Source organism: Anser brachyrhynchus (assembly GCF_964034855.1).
Source record: "Anser brachyrhynchus genome assembly, chromosome: 1".
Lineage (NCBI taxonomy): Eukaryota > Metazoa > Chordata > Aves > Anseriformes > Anatidae > Anser > Anser brachyrhynchus.
In genome coordinates this window covers 41033370-41056980 of record NC_137694.1, presented here as the reverse complement: position 1 = coordinate 41056980, position 23611 = coordinate 41033370, and the positions used below count along the sequence as shown (strand labels likewise).

The 23611-nt window shown below is 38.4% G+C and overlaps 1 protein-coding gene across 6 annotated transcripts in view; it reads left to right on the top strand.

Annotated features, from left to right (window-relative positions):
- The window catches only part of OSBPL8 (oxysterol binding protein like 8), a 90588-nt gene that overhangs the window by 54163 nt on the left and 12814 nt on the right, over window positions 1-23611 (top strand). For 3 of the 6 annotated variants that reach the window (XM_080606477.1, XM_080606481.1, XM_080606478.1), the window contains 8 exons: window positions 6807-6877; window positions 11180-11260; window positions 12143-12244; window positions 13410-13613; window positions 18150-18234; window positions 19508-19679; window positions 21577-21811; window positions 23222-23406. In XM_080606477.1, coding sequence (XP_080462603.1) covers window positions 6807-6877; window positions 11180-11260; window positions 12143-12244; window positions 13410-13613; window positions 18150-18234; window positions 19508-19679; window positions 21577-21811; window positions 23222-23406 — 1135 coding nt within the window. Of the gene's footprint in view, window positions 1-313; window positions 557-6806; window positions 6878-9982; window positions 10731-11179; window positions 11261-12142; window positions 12245-13409; window positions 13614-18149; window positions 18235-19507; window positions 19680-21576; window positions 21812-23221; window positions 23407-23611 lie in introns of those variants that run through there. The other 3 variants (XM_080606479.1, XM_080606480.1, XM_080606482.1) reach the window with 2 other exon arrangements.

Sequence of the window (23611 nt, the reverse complement as noted above, 5' to 3'; positions counted from 1 at the left end):
TGGGATGTGAAAGACTAACAGGAAAAAAAAAAAGATTTAATGAATCCTTAAAACCTAAATAATGATTGTTTTTATGCACTTAGAAAGCAAAGATGAGTAGGACCAAAACTGAGATGTAAAAAAATGAGACGTGCTGTTGTTGTGGAGAATAGAAGCTGAAACAGAGCTGTTCTGCTTTAAGTGTTCTAATGGATTTGATGAGGACAGTGTAATGTTGCTTGGCTTGCTGCTGATTTGGCAGCCTCTGTCTCTTCGCTGCATTTTTCACGTGTGCCCTTCGTTTGTTTCTTTCCTTTTGTATCTTACTCATCAGAATATGAGGTAGAAGGCTGTTACTGCAACACTCTTGTTCCAACCAGCTAATGCTAACCAGCTTTCACAGAGAACATAATCCTTACACAAACATCTTAACTCATGAAGGAAGAGGGTCCACTGCGACGTAGGTTTTCCTCATGTGCTGGGATTTCATCTGTGTTTTCTCCAAGAGCTGATGGCCGAAAACTTGTCCGGAATGCTTCATTTGGAGGATATTATGAACTCTCTCCTGCTTCACCAGGTTTGTTTTGGTCTTGCGTTTCTTAAAATGTACAGAAGCGAATACAATTTCCACCTCAAATTTTTCAACTTGAATGAAAGTAATCTACTGAGATGTTGGTAGACGCTGTTAACAGAAATCAGAAAGAATATTGCTTGTATGCATCTAGATAATAGCTCTTTGTTAGTAGCAAGAGCTGTTGTAGATAGGCAAACAAATAGGTTAGCTTACCCTACAGCAAATATCTGTTTGAAGGGATACTGTTTACTTCGTACTGACTGGAGTATTTTGTTTTGATTTTGGGGGTTTTTATGACTGAAGTTCTGTATTGTGGTTTATAAATCTCTTCCTTCCCTGTACTTCCCTTGAAATAACAGGACAGAGCATAAGGGTATTATGCTACTGAAGAGTCTTCATGCCTGTAATTAGTGGTTTGACATATAATGACAAGACAGAGTGAATTAAGGCTAGAACAATAACCTTGCTAAACTCTGTACTGCAAGACTTTAAAGAAATTTAACATCAGAAATAGCTTGATTCTCTTTTTGCTCAGATTGTTGTCTCCTGAAAGTCAGTACTAGAATATTGAAGTGAATTTCTAGAGGTTTGTTGTCCGTAATAAGTATTGCTGATACTTGAATTTCAGTAGTTTACTTCAGTAAACTTCAGTCCTTGAAAATGTGTACAAGGTCACCTTTTTCTGAAAAGCCACATTGTAAAAATTGTGCGTTCCTAGCAGAATTATTCTACATGTGTGATTTGACTTGTGCATGTGCATGGTTTGTTACAGTCCCATGGGTCCAGAATGCTGGGAAAAAAGAATAGCTTTTGCTTTCTATTGTGTGCCTTCTACAGAGCAGTTCACTGACTTCCTAAGTTCTGGCTCCGAAGTCATGGAAAAGAGTTGGGGTGCAGAGTGTACGGGAGGTTGCAGGCTGGCGATTCAGGAGCTCTCTGCACCGCTGGCTCGTGCTGGCTTGCAGAATCACTAGAGCGGCATGCTCAGCCACTGGCAGGTGGGGATAGTCCCTTGGAACACCACATTCTCTTTAAACCTCCTGTTTTACAATATAACATTTCCTTTCCATGTGCGTCAGGAAATGATCAGCCTTCTACCAAGAATCTAACACCGTGTCTTATTAAAGCTGCTCAGGAAATAAAAGATCTCAAACCTTGAAAGGATGGAGGTGGCAGCTAGACAGATCCTCCCTCCCTTTAAAATAAATGTATGTAATCTGGAAATTACTGAAATAAAAATAGATTAGTTTCCTATTTATTTCCTTCCTGTATGGGATTGTACATTAAAGCTGATCAGTGTCTGTAAGTGGACAATGAATGACTTCTTAAAATGCAGAACGAATGGAAATGAGCTTTTAGTTAATAAAATCAAGTGTTAACGCATAACTAAGAGATGTGTTCTCTCTTGGAATCTTCCATATATATGAGTAATTTAAACTATTAATATACTGGAAGGTACACTCTTTTGGTTTGGTTTAAGCAAGGAGTAGTTATTGCCTGTCTAAAAGATACGTGTGTAGTAACATTGAGAGAATTCTTTGGTTATGATTATTTCATTTTCTGTGGTGTTTGCAAAAGAAAATACGAGTCTCAGAAAATAGGTTAAAGGGCTTTGCCTGCTCTTCTGATTAGTTCAGTTTCAAAATCCATGGAGGAATCTGAATAAGTTAATATGGGATTATATTCTTAAAACTGGTTGTCAAAATAAGCTTCTGAAAATCACTAGGTTAAAAACACTTGTCTCCTGTGTTTGAATCCTAAAAGATCTTCCTTTTCCTTTTTTTACAATGTTTACTAAATAGCACTAGTACTGATACCTCCCAGAAAGTTTAGCTTATTTTGTTCTTCCAGAAGCATATCATTTTTCAGCTCAATAAGTTGTTTTTTTCAGAACTGCACATTCACATCAGTCTGTTCCTTGTTTTTAATTTGCAAGTTAGTAGTATTGTTGCTTCGCTTGCTGGTTTTTCAAGCATTCTGTTGCTTTTAATTTTTTTACTGGTTCTTCTGTCTATTGGAAAAATAAATGCTGCCACCACCACCAGCAGCAAAAAAAAAAAAAAAAAAACAAAGAACCACCTCCAGTGGGTAGCAATTCTTTCTCACCTTTTGGATAAAATAGACTTAGTATTAAGAAGTAACTTTTTTCCTTTTTTTTTTTTTCTCACTAAGGTATTCTAGCTGCAGGTGATATTTGTTGAGAGGTACAAAAGCAATATTTGACATGTAGAAGATGTTGTATGGTTATTTTGCTTGTTTTTTCCCTTTCCTTGAGATTGATTAAAGGACAGATTGCAGGTACAAATTCAAAGAATGATACCTTCAAAATAGAAGTTTCTTAACCAAACACTTTCGTTTTAAAATGTACCCTACCATAGACTTCATCCTAAGGATTCTTGAACACTAATCTCACAATGTTTCTACTGATAATTTTTTGTCAAAGATGATGTTTTGGGGGACTTGTTTTCTTTTGGTATTGACAGTGTGTCAATTCTATGACTCTTTCGGGTCATAGAATCATCGAATGGTTTGGGTTGGAAGGGACCTTAAAGATCATCTAGTCCAGTCCCCCTGCCAAGCATTGTTTGGTTTTTGTTTCAAAAACATCTTGCACGTCTGAAGTTCGGGTTGTTCAAGTTGCACGCAGTTGTCCGACTCTCACATCTTTCTGAAAGTTCATTATGAGTTTTCATCTAAGCCTACAAGTTTTAGAAGGACCCAATAGGAACATAGTCATGGAAAGTTTTTATTGGACTCTAAGATCATATTGTGAACAGTAGCTGACTTCACTGGGTTTTGTTTCTGTTAAGACATAGTGTTGCTCTGAACACAAACTCTGTTATCCAGAATTGCTTTAGAGGCTACAGGAGTGAAACTTGTGTTTAAAAATAAATAAATCTGCAAGTGCATTAAATAATAGAGAATATAGAGAAATCCAAGAGATTTAATAGTGAGGAGTGACAGAAAAGGACTTCATCACCTGAAGTTCTGCATTGTGAAAGGTGGGCTAAGGTTATCCTATTAAAGAGTTACTGATTGAATTATAGGATTAGAAGTAGCAAGAATACTAAAATATTAAGCCCCAAACCACTGATGATAAACATTGAAAAACTTGAAGCAAGTTATTTTTATTAGAGACTACCTCCTGCCCTAGCAGTCTGTGCTGCAGGCAGTGACTTCAATGACTTTTTGTTTATTAATATCAAGAAGTATAACTTTTAGTACCTCTGGGGCTAACAAAACTACAAGAAGAGCAATAACACAAAGCATCATTTTGAGGCACAGTGTTCTTGGCTATGCTGTTATCTTTGCCAGATATCCATAGAGAAACTTCTAGTTCAGAACTGGTAGCAGGAAGGGAAAAAACAGCATTTCTTATTATTGATCCTGTGAATATAATTGTTTTGATGTTGTTCCCTTGAGCAAGTATTTCTTCAGCAGGGTGTGTTGTCCTCAGTTTGGGCCCGTATATAGCCTTTTGCGATATTCCAGGACAAATATCCCTACAGGTATCATCTCAAATTATTCTCAGAAGAAAGAAAGCTATTTGTTGTATGGACATGCCCCTGTCTTTATGGAGATGCACTGGCAAAAGTGTGTGTTATGCTAAGGAAGGCTGTAACTGGAGTAGCACCTGAATAATGATCTTTTTTAACATGTATTTTGTCACACAGGGAGAAAAGCCTTGTGTCTTTGTTCTGGGTTAGCTTATTCCTTCCACTGGGAGGGGAGCTACAAGAAGGATAGATCAGGACATGGAGTTGGCTGATTGGGTTTTTGTTATTAACTGAAACAACATAGAGCCGGAGTCTGCAGCACTGTGACTTCAGTATTTGGATTCACCAGCAAGTCCCTCAGACATCATTTTGCTGTTTGTGTGGCTAAGGGAGGGATCAGTAAGTGTGGTGGCACACTTCTAAAGCAGCAAGTGTGTGTCCCTCTTGACCTTGAGGCACTGGGAGCGAGAAGGTGAAGTTCAGGAAGACAGCTTTGGTTTTCGCCTCCGACACTGCGTACAGAGCAGCTTGTTCTGTTTTATTTCTGTTTGGTGATACTGATGAAAATCTTGTTTATGCAAATAAAAATGTGTGTATGTTGGACAAGGATGTATAAAGTCCTTAAAGCTGTTGTGCTTATAAAGAAAGCTGTGAATTACAGCTTCTCTTCTGTTAGCACAACCCTGACGTAGCACTTCCTTGGCAATTCCCATCACTAGGTATTTTGTGTCTGTGTTTAAATAGATAAATGAAACCTGGAAGGTCATTAGGAAGTCGCTACGTTACATTTTCAGTGGAACTTGGTTCCTAACTGGGGTTTTCCTTTGGGTGTGGGGTGAGGATAAGATATCATTACTGTGATTCTAGTGCATGTTTGACTGCCTGAGACTGGCATCAAATCTAGTAACTTCTCACTGAATTTAGGCCTGTCCTTTAAGGCTTGAGGTGACCTTTGTTTTGTTCCTGCACCTAATTGCTGGTCCTGTAGAAAATCTGCTTTAGTACTTGGTCTTATGTATGAAATGTGGCTTCTGGACTATGGATCTTGACATGTCTGTTATTTTTGTATGATTTTTTGCCAAATACCCCAGTACTACAGATATTCTGCCTGTCTAGTTACTTCTTCCGTGCGGCCAAATAGCCTTCTGCGTTACACGTTTTTATTAGCTGAACAAAGCCCTCACAGATGCATTAAAAGCATTTCAAAAGGAAGGGTTTAATGAGCTGGGTACATAGGGGCTTCTGTAAAGACATGTAAAGTTTTGTGTAGACAGACATAAAATGTGACTGTATTGCAGTGTATATATGTTTTTAAGTCTGTTCTTCATCAGAATCTCTGCAAAAGGTAATAAATTAAAGAAGAAAACAACAAGAAAAAAATGGTTACTGAATGAAAACTAAGAGGAATCTTGTATTTCTCACATAACCTGAAGAGCAACCTGATTTCTCAATAACTTGCTGAAGCTGAAACTTCCAAGATTTGTATTTGTGATAGGTGAATTGGTGCTGACTTAGCGTTTCTCGGTAGTGTAAGCGGTGGAAGGGTGAAGATACTAATTTAAAAAATAATTAAAAATCCCTCATTAAACAAACTGCTCAACGGTGTTACAGAGCCCTTAAGTTCTTGTGAGCCATATAAAGCCTACGAACACACGCATGCACTCTCCTGAAGCACATGAAGTGAACTGTTTCTCTGGAAATCCCCTCATGTCAGAGGAGTTAGGGCCGGTTTCTCCGACCAGGTTGTGGCCTGGGTGGGCAGGGGGAGCTGGGATGGGGCCTCGGGCCTCCCCCTGCCCGCAGTTTCTGCGGGTGTGGTGCCCTCTGTTGGGCCCGGCCTCCGGGCTCTTCAGCTCTTCAACTTCAGCTGTCCAGCGTGGCGGGGGGCCACGCAACTGTTGGCATTTTGACTCAAATAAATGCATCGAGGAATTTGTTTTATTCCAGTCTGTAAGAGCATACGCTAGAACCAACCTTATCAAAGAAAATAGGTCAGTGAGGTGTTTCGTCTGGTAACCGCGCCAGATTATTTTTCTGAGCGTAGAAGGAGAACCCCGCGTGCTGTTGTGTGGGACGTGGCAGCTGCACGGCAGCATTTCTGCAGGTCGTGGCCCCCGTCCTGCTGCCACACACGTCCCGGCCACCATCAGTGACTCACTTTGCTCTGTGGGTGCTGAGAAAGTGGTGGGGTTGCGTTGTGAGTCACTCACGTTAGTGTGGCATTTCGACTTTAAATACAAGGTATGTCAAGGCAAAAGTATAAATTCAGGGTTAATACAAGCAGTCTGTTTCATGTACTTGTAAGAAATGCGTTGATAAGAAATCAACTGGCAATCTTAATCCATGTTGTAGGTTTGCTTTCATGTGTGTGGATTTTAATGGTTATTTGTAGCTAAAGAAATGAACAAACCCAAACTGACTTTATTTGGTGTTGTGTGTGTGGGTAGGGGAGAGGGGGAGCTGAAAGGACAGATATTGCTGATTGTATTTTCAGCTGGTCCGGTCATTGGGTTGGGTGCAACACCATCCAAATGCAGTGGACTGTTCTCACCTCTTGGAGGGTTTAAAATTAGACTATACTGCAATAACTAATACGTTTTCAATTGATGTGATGATCTAGTATGTATATGATGTTTGAAAATCTGATTTTCTTGTGCTTTGTATGCTAAATACAATTGCAAATTTATTTCAAAGGCTAGCTCTTGTAAAATGTAATGCATTCAAATCATTTGCAACAATGCTGTCTTTTCTTTAAGGTTTTGACAAAGGGAAGGATGATGTGTCACAAAATAAAGAGGATACAGCACATTCTATGTCAAAAAGCAAGGTAAGGAAAGCAGCCTCAGTTAGGGCTTAAAATGTCAGCATACAAAGGAGTTGAGTGTCTATTTTAATAAATGCAAATGTATTCGACTTTCATTGTAAGTAATCTTGGAGATTACTCTTCAGATTTGGCTGTAGATACAGACCAAAATGAACTTTAATGTAGTTCTCGAGATGACATCACATGAAAATGAAACGTGGAGTCCTCTCGCTTTGATCGTGGTGTGGATGTTGCCTCACCAAATGTAATGTACGGCTGAGCCATCAACAGTACAGTAAAGCAGATATAATTGCTAGTGCATGTTTATGCTTTTTGATTGTCTTTATTAATAGAAATGGAAAAAGCAGGAGCCGTGCAAATTCATAATCATCATATTGTAGTCCCAAGATGAGAACAATGTGCTGAGATGCAGTAAAAACTGAGAATGTACAAAATGGAGTTGGGAGGCACATGGCAGTAACCAAAAATATATCATCTTGCAATGGCTGAACTTTAAAAAGGAAGAAAATGTGAGCTACCTGAGCAACCAAAAAATACCCTTGTTACATAGTGATCTCATTTTTTTTCTCTCCGGACTGTTCTGTTCTGATAACATTTACCTACATGAATAGTTTGCAATAGCATTCTCATTCAGAATAAAGTATTCTTTTTGATGGTCTTCGTATGGTATGCATATAACGTAAAAAGTCATTGCAGTAATGTAGCAAAAAATCTACCTTAGCTATCTGTTCCTTTCCCAAATCCTTTTAAATTTATACATTACACTTACAGAAGCTTTAAATGCTAAAACATTGTATAGGATGGTCTGATGCAACATTTCTTATATATTGCCTTTAACCCTTAAAGTGCCTGCTATGTCAAAACACTAAATTTTTATCTAGTTATTTTTAGGTATTTAGAATGTGAAACCCCAGAAAAATATTTTTAATTTTTAAAACTGATGTCTTTTTCTCCTCAAGACTTTAAAGAGGAGAAAGATGGTGTTCTGCGGAGGAGAAGGTTCTGTATAATTTGATTGCTGAATTGAGTAGCTAAGTTAAATTGTTTTTCTTATTTAAGCATTGCTGTGGGATAGAGTTTAAAGGCTTTAAATCATCCAATTGCATGTTTTGGTATTTTCTGCTAGTAACTCCACTGGCTTTTTTGGCTTTCAGGGAGGAAAAAGGTGATAGTAGACCCTGCAAACAGACTGCCAGGGAGCAGCAGGAGTGAGCAGCTCTGCAGGGAGGGCTGGCCAGGAGCGGCAGCACGACAGGCAGGAGCAGTGCCAAGAGTGCAGCCGGGCACCTCGAGCAGAGCAGGGCTGGCAGTGCGAGCTAGGTTCAGCTTATGGCATAAATCCACAGTGAGGGGCAGGCCCGAGGCCAAGCCAGGAGCTGAAATCTGTGGGTCAGCAAGGTGCTCGGCCAGGCACAGCTGTAGCCTGGCTCAGGCTGGCGCCAAGGGCTGGGAGCTGAGCTTCAATGCATCCACCTGCCAGGTGAGGTGGGGGAGATGGCTGCTTCCTGGCACAGCTCTCTTCACAGCAGCTCGATCTAAGGTCGGATCACGCAGTGCGGTGCATCAGAGCTGGCCGTAGGTACAGGCAGCACAGCCTGAGGAGCAGGGGGGAGTGCACTTAAGGCCTCGACACAAATTTTTCTGCAGTATTTCATGTGTCTGACTCTTCAAGAGAAATGTTAACACAGAAACTGAAGAAAATCAATCTGATTTAAACATTATAGTAACAGTCCCCTTCTAAAATGATGTCATCAGAACTGCACTCTGGGAGAGCAGGTTAGCCTCTGTGGTTGTTGCAATTCTGCGATGAATTCTAGCTGAGCATCTCATGTAGTTGGTGTCTTCCATCTGACTTGAAATCACAAAATTGTGTGTCTTTCAGTTTTACAGCATCATAGTCAGGGAGATCAAGGAAGCATACTTTACCATCCAGCTTCTTTCAGATCAAAATATTTTCATTGGTCCAGAACCCTCTAAATCACTTTTGGCTTGGAAATCAAGTTAATGCTGTTTCTTTTAACCTAGATATACTTTAAACTTCATTCATCTTTTTTTTTTTCCTTATAGTTATTTTTCTTGGTTCTTGTCTTTCCAGGGTCTTAAGTCTTTGTGTGCTTTTTGCTGTTACTTTTATTTGTGTTTTTCTACTACTGAAGAGGAGACAGAGATATTCCTACCTCTCCTAAAAAATATTATTCTTTATCCTTATTTTTGTAATGGGGTTTGCTAAGACTAGTGGTTCCATTATACCCCACAAATAAACTTCAGGCTAGCAGAAGATGGTAACTGGCTATCCCAGCTGTGGAGGAGAAGTAGCAACCCTTCTTTCTAAATACGGTTGTTTTCTTGTAAATTTTGATCCCATTCCTTCTGTATGGATGTAACACTGAGAAGGTCATTAGCATAAAAATACCTGCATCACCAATCTGTCTCATAATGCATTAGACAGGTAAATATGGACCTTTGCTCAGTGTCATGCTAGCGAGCTTTATAACTGATACTGAGGAAATGAGTCTCTGTAACCTGTGATACTTAGTTTGGTTTGGGGCTTTTATATGCATGGACTTTAGATTGCATTAGTTTTCTGTTAGTGAGCAACTAGAGTATTTATGAATGTTTTACTTAAGTTGCTCCATTATACCTTGCATAACGAGTTCATTACCTCTTATTTGACAATGATAAGCATTTTTCCTTCCTCCCTTATTACATTTAAAGTAGGGTATATCCTCTAACATCTAGACAGAGGAATTAAATTTCAAGATGCATGCTCATCTTAAATTTTGAGTGTTAAAAACAGATCTTTAATACAAAATGAAGAGATGGCCTTCAGTTTCCAAGATGAATGTCGAAGTTAGGGAACATTTACTTACTTATGATTTCGGTAAATGATTACTTACAAAGTCATTTACCCCAAATGATTCTGAGTTAGAATTACTTTTTCCTATTTATTGCACATATCTTTTTGACACTATTGTTAATGTTTTTATCTAAATATACTCCTGTAAAGTGTGACATTAAAGTTGGATTGTTTTATTTCATTTGCCAATCATTAATTTTCATTTCTTTGGTTTAAGCAATGCACGTTAAAAAAAAAAGTGCACAAGTGCACTGTTTTTATTATTGAACTAAGCATTCTCAGAATTTGCAATATTTTTTTGACTGTAATTTTATAGGAATTCAGTGAATAAACTTTGCATTGTAGTCTGAGACTTGAAATGACTAGTCAGAAATGTTGAACAGCTTTCAAAGCAGTTCTCAGAAACCTGCCCTTGAATTTACACAGTTTAGGAGGTTATATTGATTTATCTTTTTGACTAGGCAGAGACTTTGGGCCCATCAGATTTACATTTCAGTGCACAAAGAAATTTAACTCTGTAATTTATCTGAAGTTTATGTATAGTGGATACCTATCCAGTGTTCTCTGAGTTGGAAGAGCAATGGCATGTGATAACTCTGTGATAGACTCCTCTTGTTTTAAAAAAAAATAGCTCTGTGTCCCAGGGTGAATCTTTGGTGGCTGTAGTTCCCTTTCAACTAGTCGTCAACAGATCCTAAGAAATAAACTTTGAACCTTACAAGACGTGGGGAGAGGCTGTGGGGCAGAAATCACGTGGTGCTGAGGCAGCGTGTTGTCCTGCCATGAATAAAGACTTGGGTTTCATAAATAAACTTGAGTCTTCTTCCCCTGCCTATCACCACAGCGAGCTTCTTTAAGATGACTTGTAGAGTAACCAGATCGTGGAACTAGGGAGGAAGGAGCAGAAACAAGTGTCATAGTGGTCAGTTGTGCTCTGGTAACTTACAGAGGATTGAATTCTGGGTTGAAGAGGCTGTATTTTCCTTCATGGGTCACAGGGTAAGTGCCTCCGTAGCAACTGATTTTGAGGAATTTGCAAGTTAGGAAGATGTTGGGATTCACATGTCAGACATGGGAACAATTTCTGTGTTTAAATACCAGGATTCTCCTAAAACCTTGTCTCTGCTGAAATAATAGCTACCTAGTCAAGACTGTGACATATCAAGTAACAGGGTATGTGGGCTAAATATTTACTGCATATAGTTCAGCTTCTGGAGTAATTTCAGGCTTCTTTCCAACAAAACGTTTATGAAAAATGACTCAAATAGGTGTTGAACAGCTTATGCTACAGGCTTTGTTGTTTTATTGAGTGGGAGAAACAGCAAAAGAGTAAATGGGAATGGGAAACTTACAAACATAATTATACACTTTTTCAGAAGTGCCTGAAACAGTGATATGGCCTCGTATCATGTATTTATTTTATTTATGCTGCTTTTCGTGAATTTCAGTCTGAATCCAAGCTTTTCAATGGCTCCGAAAAGGACATCTCTTTATCTTCAAGCAAGCTTACCAAAAAAGAGTCTCTCAAGGTGAATTAATCTCCATAAACGTGTGCACAAAGTTTTACCATATTCTTCTATTGAGAAGAGAAATGCCAAGTAGTGAGAAGACCCCTGTGGAATATCCGAGTATTGTGAGAATTAGTGTTGCTGGTTCTCTTCAGTTTTCAAATCTCATTGAACTGTTACTTGAGAATGGACTTTTATAGTGTAGTCCTTGAGAATGCGTAAAATCATAGGGTAACTCAGAAGCTTATAAAATAATACAGGTTGCCAGGGGCCTCAGGACATTTACCTGCAATGAAATGATGAACTGTAATATCAAAATTAGAGTTTGCATGCAGTACTTAATTTTTTTTTTAACTGACTTATTACCCCTGTGTTGGGACAAGACCATACTCCTCAGTTTGGCAAATACCATGTCAGGGAAACATTAAATTATTTATCACTAAAAGAGAAATATATGTTGCCTTGAATTTCTACTGGGGAGGGAAAGTAAGAGGTGGAGAAAAATTACTGATCAGATAATGTACCTGTAAAAATCAGAATCTGGCCCTAAATTTGGTTTTGTGCTTTACACCGGGAAAGGAAGTGGGGGGTTGTTAATCTATTTGTTTGGTCTATCTCATCCCTCACCATGATTCTAATAGGAGTTTCACAGTCCTCAGTCTTAAAAGCAAATTGCAGAAGAATCTGAGTTCAGTTGCGTTGGTAGCAGCTTTTGAAATATAGCATGGGATAGTTGTTTACAATTTGGGATCAAATACTGTGTTTTAAAGCTACTTATATCTATCTTTCTTGCAAATTGAATTTAGCAGGTTTTACCTCAACTCGTATTTGTAGATGTCTTTTTGAGCTCTGATTAATTGCTTTTGTCTGTGGCATTGTAAATATTTTCATTAATATTTACAGGTTCAAAAGAAGAATTACAGAGAAGAAAAGAAGAGAGCTACAAAAGAATTACTCAGCACTATCACAGACCCATCAGTCATTGTTATGGCTGACTGGCTGAAGGTCAGAACCTAAATGTGAAACCTGAGTTAAAGATCAAGCAGCTGCTGTTCTCTGACCAGAATAGAAAAGGCTTGATCTCTTAGTTGCTGTTAATGTTTTTGTACAAACACAGCAGATACTAATTGTGTCCCAGAGGCTCTGTGCTCACATCCTACGGGAATAATAGAGGAACCTACTCCCACGTATTGCAGTGGCCATAGTCACGTGCATCTTGAATGTGTAGCTATCAACTTCTTATGAGTTAGCTTTATGATTCCAAGCCTGCCCTTTTTATTTTGCGCTTTGAATTAAAGCCCTGTTATATCTGTTACCAGCAGTGAAAGTGGATAAGTCATATTAGATATATGAATACCTATTTCTTTGTGTTTATTTCTGGTAATTTTCCTTTCCTCTCTAAGAACTAACTGTCCTCTAATAGTTGTACGAAAGGTGAGAGATGAATTCGTCAAAGATGGCAGTCATAATTCCTTAGACATTTAAAAGTATTCCTTGGAAATTGTACAAGAAAAAAAAAAATCTCTTATCCATTTTATACTTAGCTCCAAACAATAGCTTGTCTGGGAAGTTTCTCAGGTTTTTGCAAAGTCCATGTAATCAGGTTAAAACATTGTTCAGAGGTCAGGTTGGCATTCTGTCCTACAAACGGAGGAAACTAAAACCCAGAGTTGACAAAACTGATTCAAGCAATCTAATCAGATGTGCAAATTCAGGGACTTAAAAGGATATTACATAGCACATGTGAGATGATATTAACAGCTGCTTATGAAAGATTTTATCTAAGAAATTTAAATATATCTGATTTATTTTGTGAATATCCTGGTTTTTTTATCAGATATCTGTCCTGTTTTCAGAGAAGCTCTCTTTCCAAAGATTATTGTATCCTCATGCTAGCGATAAAATATGTTTGAGGTAGAAAAACACGTGAAGGTTTCAGATGAATCTCCATACTTCACAGAATAAGGGTTCCTCAAGAAAGAGTAGAAGAACGAGCACTGAAATGATACCTTTTTGTTGTCTTTGATAAACATGGATAAACTTGAATAGACTTTGATAAACTCTGCTTGGAATAAAAAATAATAATTTCAATTTTAATTTCCATTTGATTAAAGGGCACGGTTTTAGTACTGGGTTCGCTGGGATGTAGCTGTAACTATTTATCTTCTAGATTCGTGGTACCTTGAAGAGCTGGACCAAACTGTGGTGTGTGCTGAAACCAGGAGTGTTGCTTGTTTACAAAACCCCCAAGAATGGGCAGTGGGTAGGAACAGTGCTCCTGAACGCTTGTGAACTCATTGAGAGACCTTCTAAAAAAGATGGCTTTTGTTTCAAACTTTTTCATCCTTTGGAGCAGTCCATATGGGCTATAAAGGTTAGTGGTAGCATGTATGGTTCTTAATGGGTAACTAATATTAGCCAACAAAGAGTAAAGTCAGCCTTAATGAAAAGTTGAGCTGCATTTTCTGTTATAACTTCTATTTGGTTTGTTTATTCTGACTATAAAACTTTAACACGTAGTCCTCTCAAAAAGTGTCTGATTTGTGCTGCTCTATATAGTTCAGACATATGATGTGTAGAGGGATGCCATTAAAGAGGCGTTACATCACTGACAGTCATGTAAGTGGAAGGAATGAGTATATGATATTGTATTCTGCATCAGTCTAAGAAATTAAGGAGGAAAGTGATTGAAAAAATGAAAGAGTCAAGATGTGTTATAAATATTTCCTAGTTTCCAACCCAATTTTCATGTAATAAAATGTCAGCCTAGTTCAATTTGCTTATAATAGTAGAAATTCAGATAGCTTCCTTGTACAATAACAACATATATTGCAACTAGTTAGCTAATTGTAGTGTTTGTTTTGGGCTTAACTTTTAGAAAGATAGGTGTTTCCTTTCCCTTCCGATGTCTGTTTGCTTTGCCATACATGGCGTAATATTGTCAGCAGCTCTTAGCTGCAAGTGTTGAAAAGCACGGTGTGTTCTGCACCGCAAAGAGTTATTGCAATTTCTTGTAAGCATTTTTATTTTAATGTTCACTATTACTCATTGTTTATACTTCACTTAACAATTGTAGTCCTTGTTTTGTTTTTACGTTTGGAGAGGGGGTGCGGAAGCGCAGCACAAGTGAACATATTTACCTCCTAAAATGACATCTTGCTTCAGATGAAATTACTGTACAGTATTAGAATCCTTGTCATAATAAATTAATTATTATCTCTGCAACATACATCGTAGTACAAGTACTAGTTGTGAGATTGTATCTTACGACTGATATTCTTATGAATCTTATATACGTGGTGCTGCTACATCTGGAGAATATGCTGCATTGTTTTTGTTTCTTCCTTGTATCAAACTGGGAAGTCAGTCAGCTAGTGTTATTCCTGATGTTTGTGATGTTCTTGCTGAATTACTATCATTATCAGTATTATCTAAATCTACTAAACTTACATCAAATCATTTGTAGTTCCATTTGATTAATTTTAATGCTGCTTAGGAAGACTTTTCACTAAGTAGTGGTGATCTCACATTTGCAGAACACAAACTTCATATCCTTTTTCAAAAATACAAGGTTTGTTGTTAATGTGATTTAATTATTTATGATCTTGTATACATACATTGCAAAGTGGCGGCCTGTCTGCAGAAGATCACAAATCAGTCTTATATTTCTTTATTGTTTGGCAATGAGAAATGGATTTGTTTGTTTTTTTAACTAGATATTTAGAATTTAGAGGACATGCCCCTCCAGATTTTTACTTTTTTAAGGTAGGTCAAATTTTGAACCTGAACAAGTTGATATTGTCCATTCTAAATGTGCTGAGAGCTGGAGTGGCGTTTGTTCATTTTGGTATGGCTATTTGCAGTTGGGAATTACTGGACTTAATTAGATGAGAGGCCTTAAAGTTTCAAACTACTTTCTGCCTTGTTTTCCTTGTCAAATATAACTTCCTAGTTACAGATTTATTACTGTGAGGCAAACTTTGATGAGCATAATAGCAATTGGCTGATTTACAGAGTAGGTACACCAGAACAAGCAAGAAGTCTAAGACAAAATGAGTTGTGTTTGCCATCAGTGTAGGGTGATGACATTGCAAGAAATATTTACACAGTCATAAGTACTGCAGGAGATTTTCTTGCTTGAACGCACTTCCCATAGTGTGTCCTTCTGGCAGATTGCAAATTCTCGTCTGCAGTAGTTTGCAGCCAGTCACTTAACGTGCTCCCTTACTCGTTGCGGCCTTCTGTGCTCTGAGGTACCCGATGCACTGTACCTTGTTCTTTCTTCCTCACATGCCAAGTCCTGATGCCATCTCACTTTTCTAAGATTAATAACTAGGAAAGCCACCACAAATAAATTTTCATAAATAGATTTAGATAAGTGTGACTGCTTATCTGATTTTGCTGTTTTCTATGAATGTTCATGGCACTTGAGTTTTGCTGACATGAGTATTCTGCAGAAAGAAAACTTCAAAGTTTTCCTTTAATCTGGTGGAACTTTTAGCTTGCCCTTTACTTTGCATTGGAGTACTTGTACAATCAGTTCAAAGAAAGTCACCTAACAAATAGAAACTAACTGTCTCTCCTGTACAGAACATTAATATACTGAAAACTGATTTTGAAATCACGATGAGTGATACCAAAGAAAAATGTCCAGTGCTCTTGAAACATTAATCAAATAAAGAAAATCATAATGCACAAGCAGTTACTCCAAAATAAGTCAACCTAGTTATTTGTTTAGTCAAATTATTAACTCAGTTTTAATTGTTGCATTGTCCCAGCACCTAGGGGAGTATAGGTTTCTCCAAAAACCAAAAACAAACAACAAAAAAACTTCATCTCTAAGTTTCAGTTGTTTGGTACGGAGTGAGTAACGCACCCTGTAGGCCCCCAGTATAACCCTAAATGAAGTTCTCATGGGGGCAGAGCGCTGCCCTTTGTGCCCTCTAGTCTGGCAGTTCTGAGGCCTTCTGGTGGCTGAGGCCTTGGCGCGGCGCTGGTGCAGCCGCAGTGCCGTAGCATCGTGCCATCCCCTTTGTGCAGCACCACAGGACCGCTCCCACCCCTTCTGTCCCCCAGGGCCCAGCGAAACCTCTCCCTTGCCTCCCACAGCATGTCAGGTCCTCAGTGGCCCGCCCTCGAGACGAGGCGTGCTCTGCATGGTGTTGTCTCATGGTTCTCCTTAACTCCTAACCCTCACGTTGCCACTTCACCAACCACTTGGCATAGGTGCACCTTTCCTCTTGCTCTGAAGGGAGACTGTAACATAGCATCTCGCTTTTAACACCTGGGTTGCTTCTACTCTGTCTTATTCAGAAGTTTCTGAACATCATTTACACCAGCACTAGCTTGTGTGCATTGGTATTTAAGCACCACCAAGACTCCTCGTTAGCTGCCTCTCACCCTCAGAAACGTTCTGGCTGTTCCATATGCTTGCTTCTAAAATATCTGCTGTTCTCTGCTTTTGCTCAAAACTTCTGCTGGCTTTCAAATTCCCTCTTCCAAGCCTCGTACTGGCTTTTCATTAGGCTTCTGTAGGGAAATCAATCAAGACCAAAGTATGATAACTCATGTGTTAGGCAGGCTTAACCCAGCTGTCAACAATAGCTTCAAGTGTGTTCAGTACAGCCCTCTTTGCCTATCAGTAACTTTAATGTTCCCGTGGGTAAAAGTTTTTGAAGGGGCTTTAAAATGATTGCTTAGTATTTTATTTCAAAGCAAAGCTTGACAAAAATAGAAGGGTCTTTGGGATTTATTTTTTAAATTCTGAATGTGAAAAACTTAATAGTGAAAACTAAACTTCGGTGTTTGACATCCTCTGTGTTTCTTTTGGTTGAACTCAATGTCACAATGTCCTGCTGATTCTCTTTATAGAGGGACTTAAGCATCTACATGTCTTTTATGGGCCTGGGCATCATCCTTTCTTTCTTTATTTTTTCTTTTAAATATCAAGTCTGCAGTTAGGCATCTAAATACATTTGGGCACCTAAATATTTTTTGGAATTGACTATCAGGTGGTAGAGAGGTTGCAAGGAAAGGAGGAGGAAGAAAGGAAGAGTGGGTTCCTGTAGCAATACGTAGTGTTTGGGTGGGTGCAGTTATCTCCATTTTTATTTAAATATCAATTGATGTCTCATCAAATGTCATTGACTCATATCTAAAGACAGGCAAAAGTCATGCAGTGCTGGAGCATAGGATGCTGCTGAGATACCCAACACATTCTCATGCAAAATAAGCATGAAGTGGATCATGGAGGAGGGCCGCCTGCTCTCTGCAGTGGTTTGGCTTGTCCTTATGTCTTTATACGTTTTCTGAACCAAGGCATCTTCTCAGGAGTTGGTAGGGATCTCTGCCCTCATCAAGAGGGAATGAGGACCAGAGGGGGAAGAGTTAGCAACCTTAAAAATGCGGGGCCTTCTGCTAGACAGCGTTGGTCAACTCCCTTAAATCACCCCACAGGTGTGTCTTTTGTTTTCAAACTTACCTTTTCAGCCATGTGATCTCTCTGTACCCATCTGCAGTCCCTTGAAGGTGAGGTTCACCAGAAAGTGACCCCTCATAGCATTCCTTTTGATGCTTTTGTCCTTCTGCTGTACATGGTATCAGCAGAGTGGTTCCAAGCTGTTATTGCAAGTCTGATTTACAAAAACAAAACAAAAAAACGCCAAAAATTATTTGAATCCCAACGACCGTTCTCTTTAAAATGGGGTTGAATTGGGAGCTAGACTTAGAATGAAGTCTTTGAAGAAGAAACCCAGTAAAAGAGGGCTGTTCATCTTTCCATTCATGTTTTCATTAGATGTTGCTGAGTGACAGTAAATAGCCCTGCAGTGTGTCGGCTTATTACATGAATGATAAACTCTAAAACTGAATGTAAATGTCTGATGCTGTTGCTTGTTTTGTGTATTTCAAGGGTCCAAAAGGTGAAGCAGTTGGTTCTATAACTCAGCCATTACCCAGCAGTTATTTGATCATCCGAGCCGCTTCAGAATCAGATGGTAAACAGATGCTTCAGTATTTTTCCACTGTGACAGCAGGCAGTTATTAGAAAGAGATTGTTTCGGTTGTCTTACTGTCTGTTACAGCACTGCGCTTGTAGTTCCGTGCTGGTGAAAGGTCTCCCTTAGCTTAGTACTTTCGGTTGTTACTGGCAGTTTTTCGTGGTCACTAAAGAAGGCTGAACTGAATAAATTGTCCCTGAGCTCCTTGCAGTTTCCCTGCTGTGGCTGGGTTGAGGAGGGGGAAGAGGTAGTTTCAGACTTAATTACATTAATTTATGCCTAAATTTTCAAGCTAATTGCTTTCAAAAATGCAAATGTGGATGTATTTTATTTGTGTTGAAAGTACTTGTGTGTTTTAAAACGCAACAGTTTTGCAGAGTTTTAGTATTAAGAGCTCCCTCTAAATGTAGGTTTTTAACACCATCACTGAGGAAAGGTGGTGGTTAATATTGGTGCAGCCACCTTGAAAGGTTACAAAATGGAAGCAGTTTAAGACTTGTGTAACCTTCTTAACAGCTGCTTTTCTTCTAATGATAATTAAACATAAGGTCCCTGAAGACCTTAAAAGTAAGACTATTTGCCTTCAAATCAATACATAATTATTTTTAAATGTAGTGTATTGAAGAGAAATAGAAGTAATATGTTGGGATTATATACTTGTAATTCATTGTTGTTAAGTGTAAAACTGTACTGTCTTCATTTTTTAACTTTAAATGCTTTTATTTTTTATTGTTTATGAAAAACTACTACTTTGGAAAATTGATTACATACAGGGAAATGAAGAGATGAGAGGATAAAACATGCTTTAAAAAAAAAAATCCAATATTGAAATGGCATTTATATGCTATTAAATTTCTTTTCCATATTGTTATTGTATTACGCTAAAAAAAACCTGTGCTAAGTGACACAGTTACTTAGTCTTCAAAAGTAGAGCGTGGCTGCAGGCAAGTTTGGAGAAATTCAACAGTCAGGGCCTTAATGGAGCCATACTTGCATTAAGGAAGAAATGCTAGAATATGCTGTAACTGAATCATGATTTATCTTGCTTGGCCTGCCCTGAAACATCTCTTGTACCAGAGCTGGGTGGTTGTGAGTTGTTGTTTTGCCCCTGCTAGGCCATAAAATCCAGTACACGTAACATAGAACAGCTCCAAAGTGTGTCTTCAAAGGGTAATGTAAACAGACTCAAAAGGATTGTGAATTTAGGAAACCGAAGTTGTACAGTTCAGTTAAATCCTTAATTTTCATATAATAATAAATTTGTCTTTAGGCAGGTGTTGGATGGATGCTTTGGAGCTGGCTTTGAAATGTTCAAGTCTCCTTAAACGTACGATGATTAGGGAAGGTAAAGAACATGATTTGAACTCTTCATCAGACAGTGCTCATGTCTCTTTCTATGGTCTGCTTCGTGCTAACAACTTAAACAGTGGAGAAAACTTACCGTAAGTAAACGAATCACTAAACCTGGTTGTTCCTCTGGCAGAACCTTGTGGCAATAAGTTCGCTCCTCCAAAGGGAGGATCTCTTTTTAAGGCTGTAGTTCCTTTTGCTCCTGAGTTCTCTTTATATGTCTTATTTGTACTTTTTTTAATATGTGGGTAAAATGAAAAAAATATATTGATTTTGTGCAAAGCAGATACAGAGGGCAGCTTGGCCCAAGGAACTCAAAGTTGCTTATTACATCAGTAAGTTGAAGTACTCAGTTAAACTGTTTAATTTTATTTATCCTGAACTTGGTCTATCTTGTTTGCTTCACATGGAAAAAAAAAAAAAGTTTAGTTTGTGTGACAAAAGTAGGCTGATATGAATATAAGTTGCTGTTCTTTGGTTAAAGTATGAATAATGCTAATGTTATTTAAATGGTTTTAGTTATGTCTCAGCTTTAAATCATCAGAAGGGTCACTAGTGCTTCAGTCAGCCTATTACTAAATTAAACAAAAGTTGAAATCGTCTGTTATTACCTGGTATCAAATGTTTGAGTGCCCGTGAATAACGAACTCCCTGTTCATTTCAATAAATGCTTTCAGCCAAATTTTGGGGAACGTAATCTTTTGTGAAAATACATCAATAACAATCATGGTGAATGCGTGGTGCTTTCAAACGCTTCAGTTGTGGCACCAAAGTGCATTAGAAACATATAAAAGATTTAGTCCTTTATTTGACATAATTGGGTTTGAAGGTTGGGCTTTGCACAGTTTTTCTCAATGATCTTCCACCAGTTCAGTATCCTTTCAGACTGACATAAATTCACTTTGAATAATCCCTCATACGCGAAGATTTAGCTGCTTATGTCTGTTCTGGTCGGGCAGGACTTTTGTACTGCTGTTAAGAGTACACTCCTGTATTTGAGAGAGAGGTAAAGGCATGCATAAGGAGAAATGCACTTTTTTCTGGCATAGGTAGTTTTAGAAAAGCTGAGAAAAGGCAAACTTGCTTCCAGTCCAGATTCAAGGCCCTGTCAGGATGACCGTGCAGTGTTTTGCCCAGGTAGAGTTTTACTCTTTCCCCTGTCTCATGGAAACAATAAAACTTTTGTGTACAATTCAGCTGGAGGTCTCTGGTTGTGAATAATGGTTTAATATCATCAGCTGGCCCCAATTATGATTAGAGCAATTAGCTACATCTGCTAAGTCTAATTAAGACTAATAGTTTAATTAAGTAGATCTTTGGATATAGCATACTGTAAGAGTGTTCGGTGTGCTTAACTAACTAAGCAATAAAAACTGCAGGCGTAGTTTTAACAGGGTAGGCAGGAAAGGGAGAAAAGGTGAAAGCATTTTAGCTTCAGCTGAGAGCTAGCCTTTTACATTTTTTGATGAAGTCACAGCAGAGGGTGCCTCAGCCTTCCTGGGAACAACTGCGTAACCTGCAGAAGGAAGTGTGTTGGGCAGTTAATGAGGAGTTGAAAATCATTATTTATTTATACTGCCTTAATGTGGGAAAGGAGGTGTTATTCTCTACCTACCAATTAGTGCCTCGTGTGAAGTATCACTTCAGTTATGGAATTCCCTCTTCACTTTATCTTTCTTCGTCTCCAGTGGAGAGTCTCTTCCCCTCCTTATTAATCAGAGTTTGAGAATATAGTAGTTAAATATAAAAGCAAACTGACCTTGGTGCATTTAACAGTTCAGTGAGATCACTGCATGCTGTATGTTTCCAGCAAAGCAAGTTTGACATTGCTGCCAGACCAGGGTTGATACTGGTACTTTTATCATGTTGGCTTTTTTTTTGTTTGTTTGGGTTTTGTTTGTTTTTGGTGGTGGTGGTTGTTTTTTTTATCAGGAAACACGAGATTATTGTGTGGAGCTAAAAATTTCATTTAGCTTTTATTTTGTGTAGGTTAAATGACAGTGAAATTGAAAGGCATCACTTTAAAGACCAGGATATGTACTCTGATAAATCTGATAAGGAAAATGATCATGATCATGACGAATCTGATAATGACGGATTGGGGAAAAGCGAAGAAAGCGACAGCGACACATCAGAGCGACAGGATGATTCTTATGTTGATCCAGAACCAATTGATATCAAGGAAACTACGTATTTGGAACAAAGCCATGAAGAACTTGGGGAGGTAAAAGTGCTGTTTATGTACTGAGCAGGCTGCTTTGCCAAATGGAAGCTGATATTTTAAGGGGCACGCTGTATTTGAGAGCTGACTTACAGGACTGCCTTTCATATTCTCAACAATACTGAGGGAAAAAAATCTGTCCACCATTGTTCTGCTCTGCTACATCACTTCAGTGCTTCTGAGTCTGTAAGAAAGATAATGAGATTATTTGGAGTATTCCTCAGAGAAAAGGAGCTCATTTTGAAAGGGCCACCTGCAGCAGAAGTTGACCATATCTGCCCATCCTTTTGTTACTATTTCTGGTTTTTATTATCTCCTGCTTTGTTGTGTTTTTTTTTTTTTTCTTCAAGTAAAAATCTTCAGGTTGAAGATTTTAATGCAAGCTGGCACCTCTATTTTTTACTGCAAGAGAGGAGTTAAGCAGCCATGGAGTTTACAGAATTCAGTGGAAGGCTTGCTGTGTTTCTGATGTTCCCCTTGCATTCTGTTATGATGCCCAAAGTTTCTGTTCCACTTCTGCAGATAGTCTTACACACCTACACAACCAAATGCAAGAGGGATTTGAATGTTTTACTTGCTATAAAGATACTAAAAATTGAAGAAGAGGAAATTGAGATGAACTTATTTAAAATCTCTCTCCTTTTCTCAAGTGCTAAGTATGAGTTATTACCTAATGCTCGTTTTATATATTATATATACACACACACACCTGTATCTACCATATGTATAAACTTTGTGCTTTGTTGCTTTCCAGTATTGTTTCTAGAAGAAGCAATGGTTTAGGAAAAGCTGAGGAGATCAAGCTGACAATGAATTCTTGTTATATGCATTTTAGAACTGTTCTGTAGAGAGGGATGCTTTTCCTACAGCCCTTGTTTTTACATTTCAGAGACTGTAAGGAAGAATATCTCCTTGGACAAAAAAGAGCGTATTCGTGTGTGGCTGCTGTTTTTGCTTACTTACCCCTAAGCAGTGGTTTTCTTTGAGGAAAACTGCTGAAACTATTGACTGGTCAAGGTAGTGAAAAGCATAAATATAACAATGTTTACAGTGGGGAAAAGATGACAGAATGAACAGCCCTTTGCTATATAAATCTCGTGTGTGAGAACACAGAAAAATGTCCTTGATGTCTAGGAAAGGGCTAAGGGAGCGTTTTTGAACAATATCTCATTTTTTTTCTGTTTCAGGGCTGATAAAAACAAATGCAGATTTTAATGCTGAATAGTAAATCTAGCATCCTACACTAAATATGCATCTGAAGTGTATTTATAGCAACTTGTTTTTTCTACTTCTCTGAGCATTTCGAGTATCTGTTTTCCATTCTTACTGCATCTTTAGAATGTGTTGACTGACCTGTCTCTTGGAGGATTATTTTCATTCTCCTTTCTCTAAGCAGTTTCTCATTCATCCTAGGCGGGGGAGGCTGCTCAGACAGAAGTAGTGTCAGAAGAAAACAAAAGTCTGATCTGGACATTGCTGAAGCAAGTCCGTCCAGGAATGGACTTGTCCAAGGTTGTACTGCCTACGTTTATCTTGGAACCTCGTTCTTTCCTTGACAAGCTGTCTGATTACTACTACCATGCAGATTTCCTCTCCGAGTGAGTCAATCCTCTCTCTGGTTTTCTTTCTTTTCTTTTTTTAAGCTGAAATGAGATAGCAGTGAGATCCCTAAGTCTTTGTTGCTTGGCGTGGTCTACTTAAACAACATCATGGACTGCTTAGTCTGAATGCTTGCCTGACAATAGATCAATTGTCAAATGCCCTTGTGTTCTGAAAATGAATGGCCTAAGAGCTTATATGGTA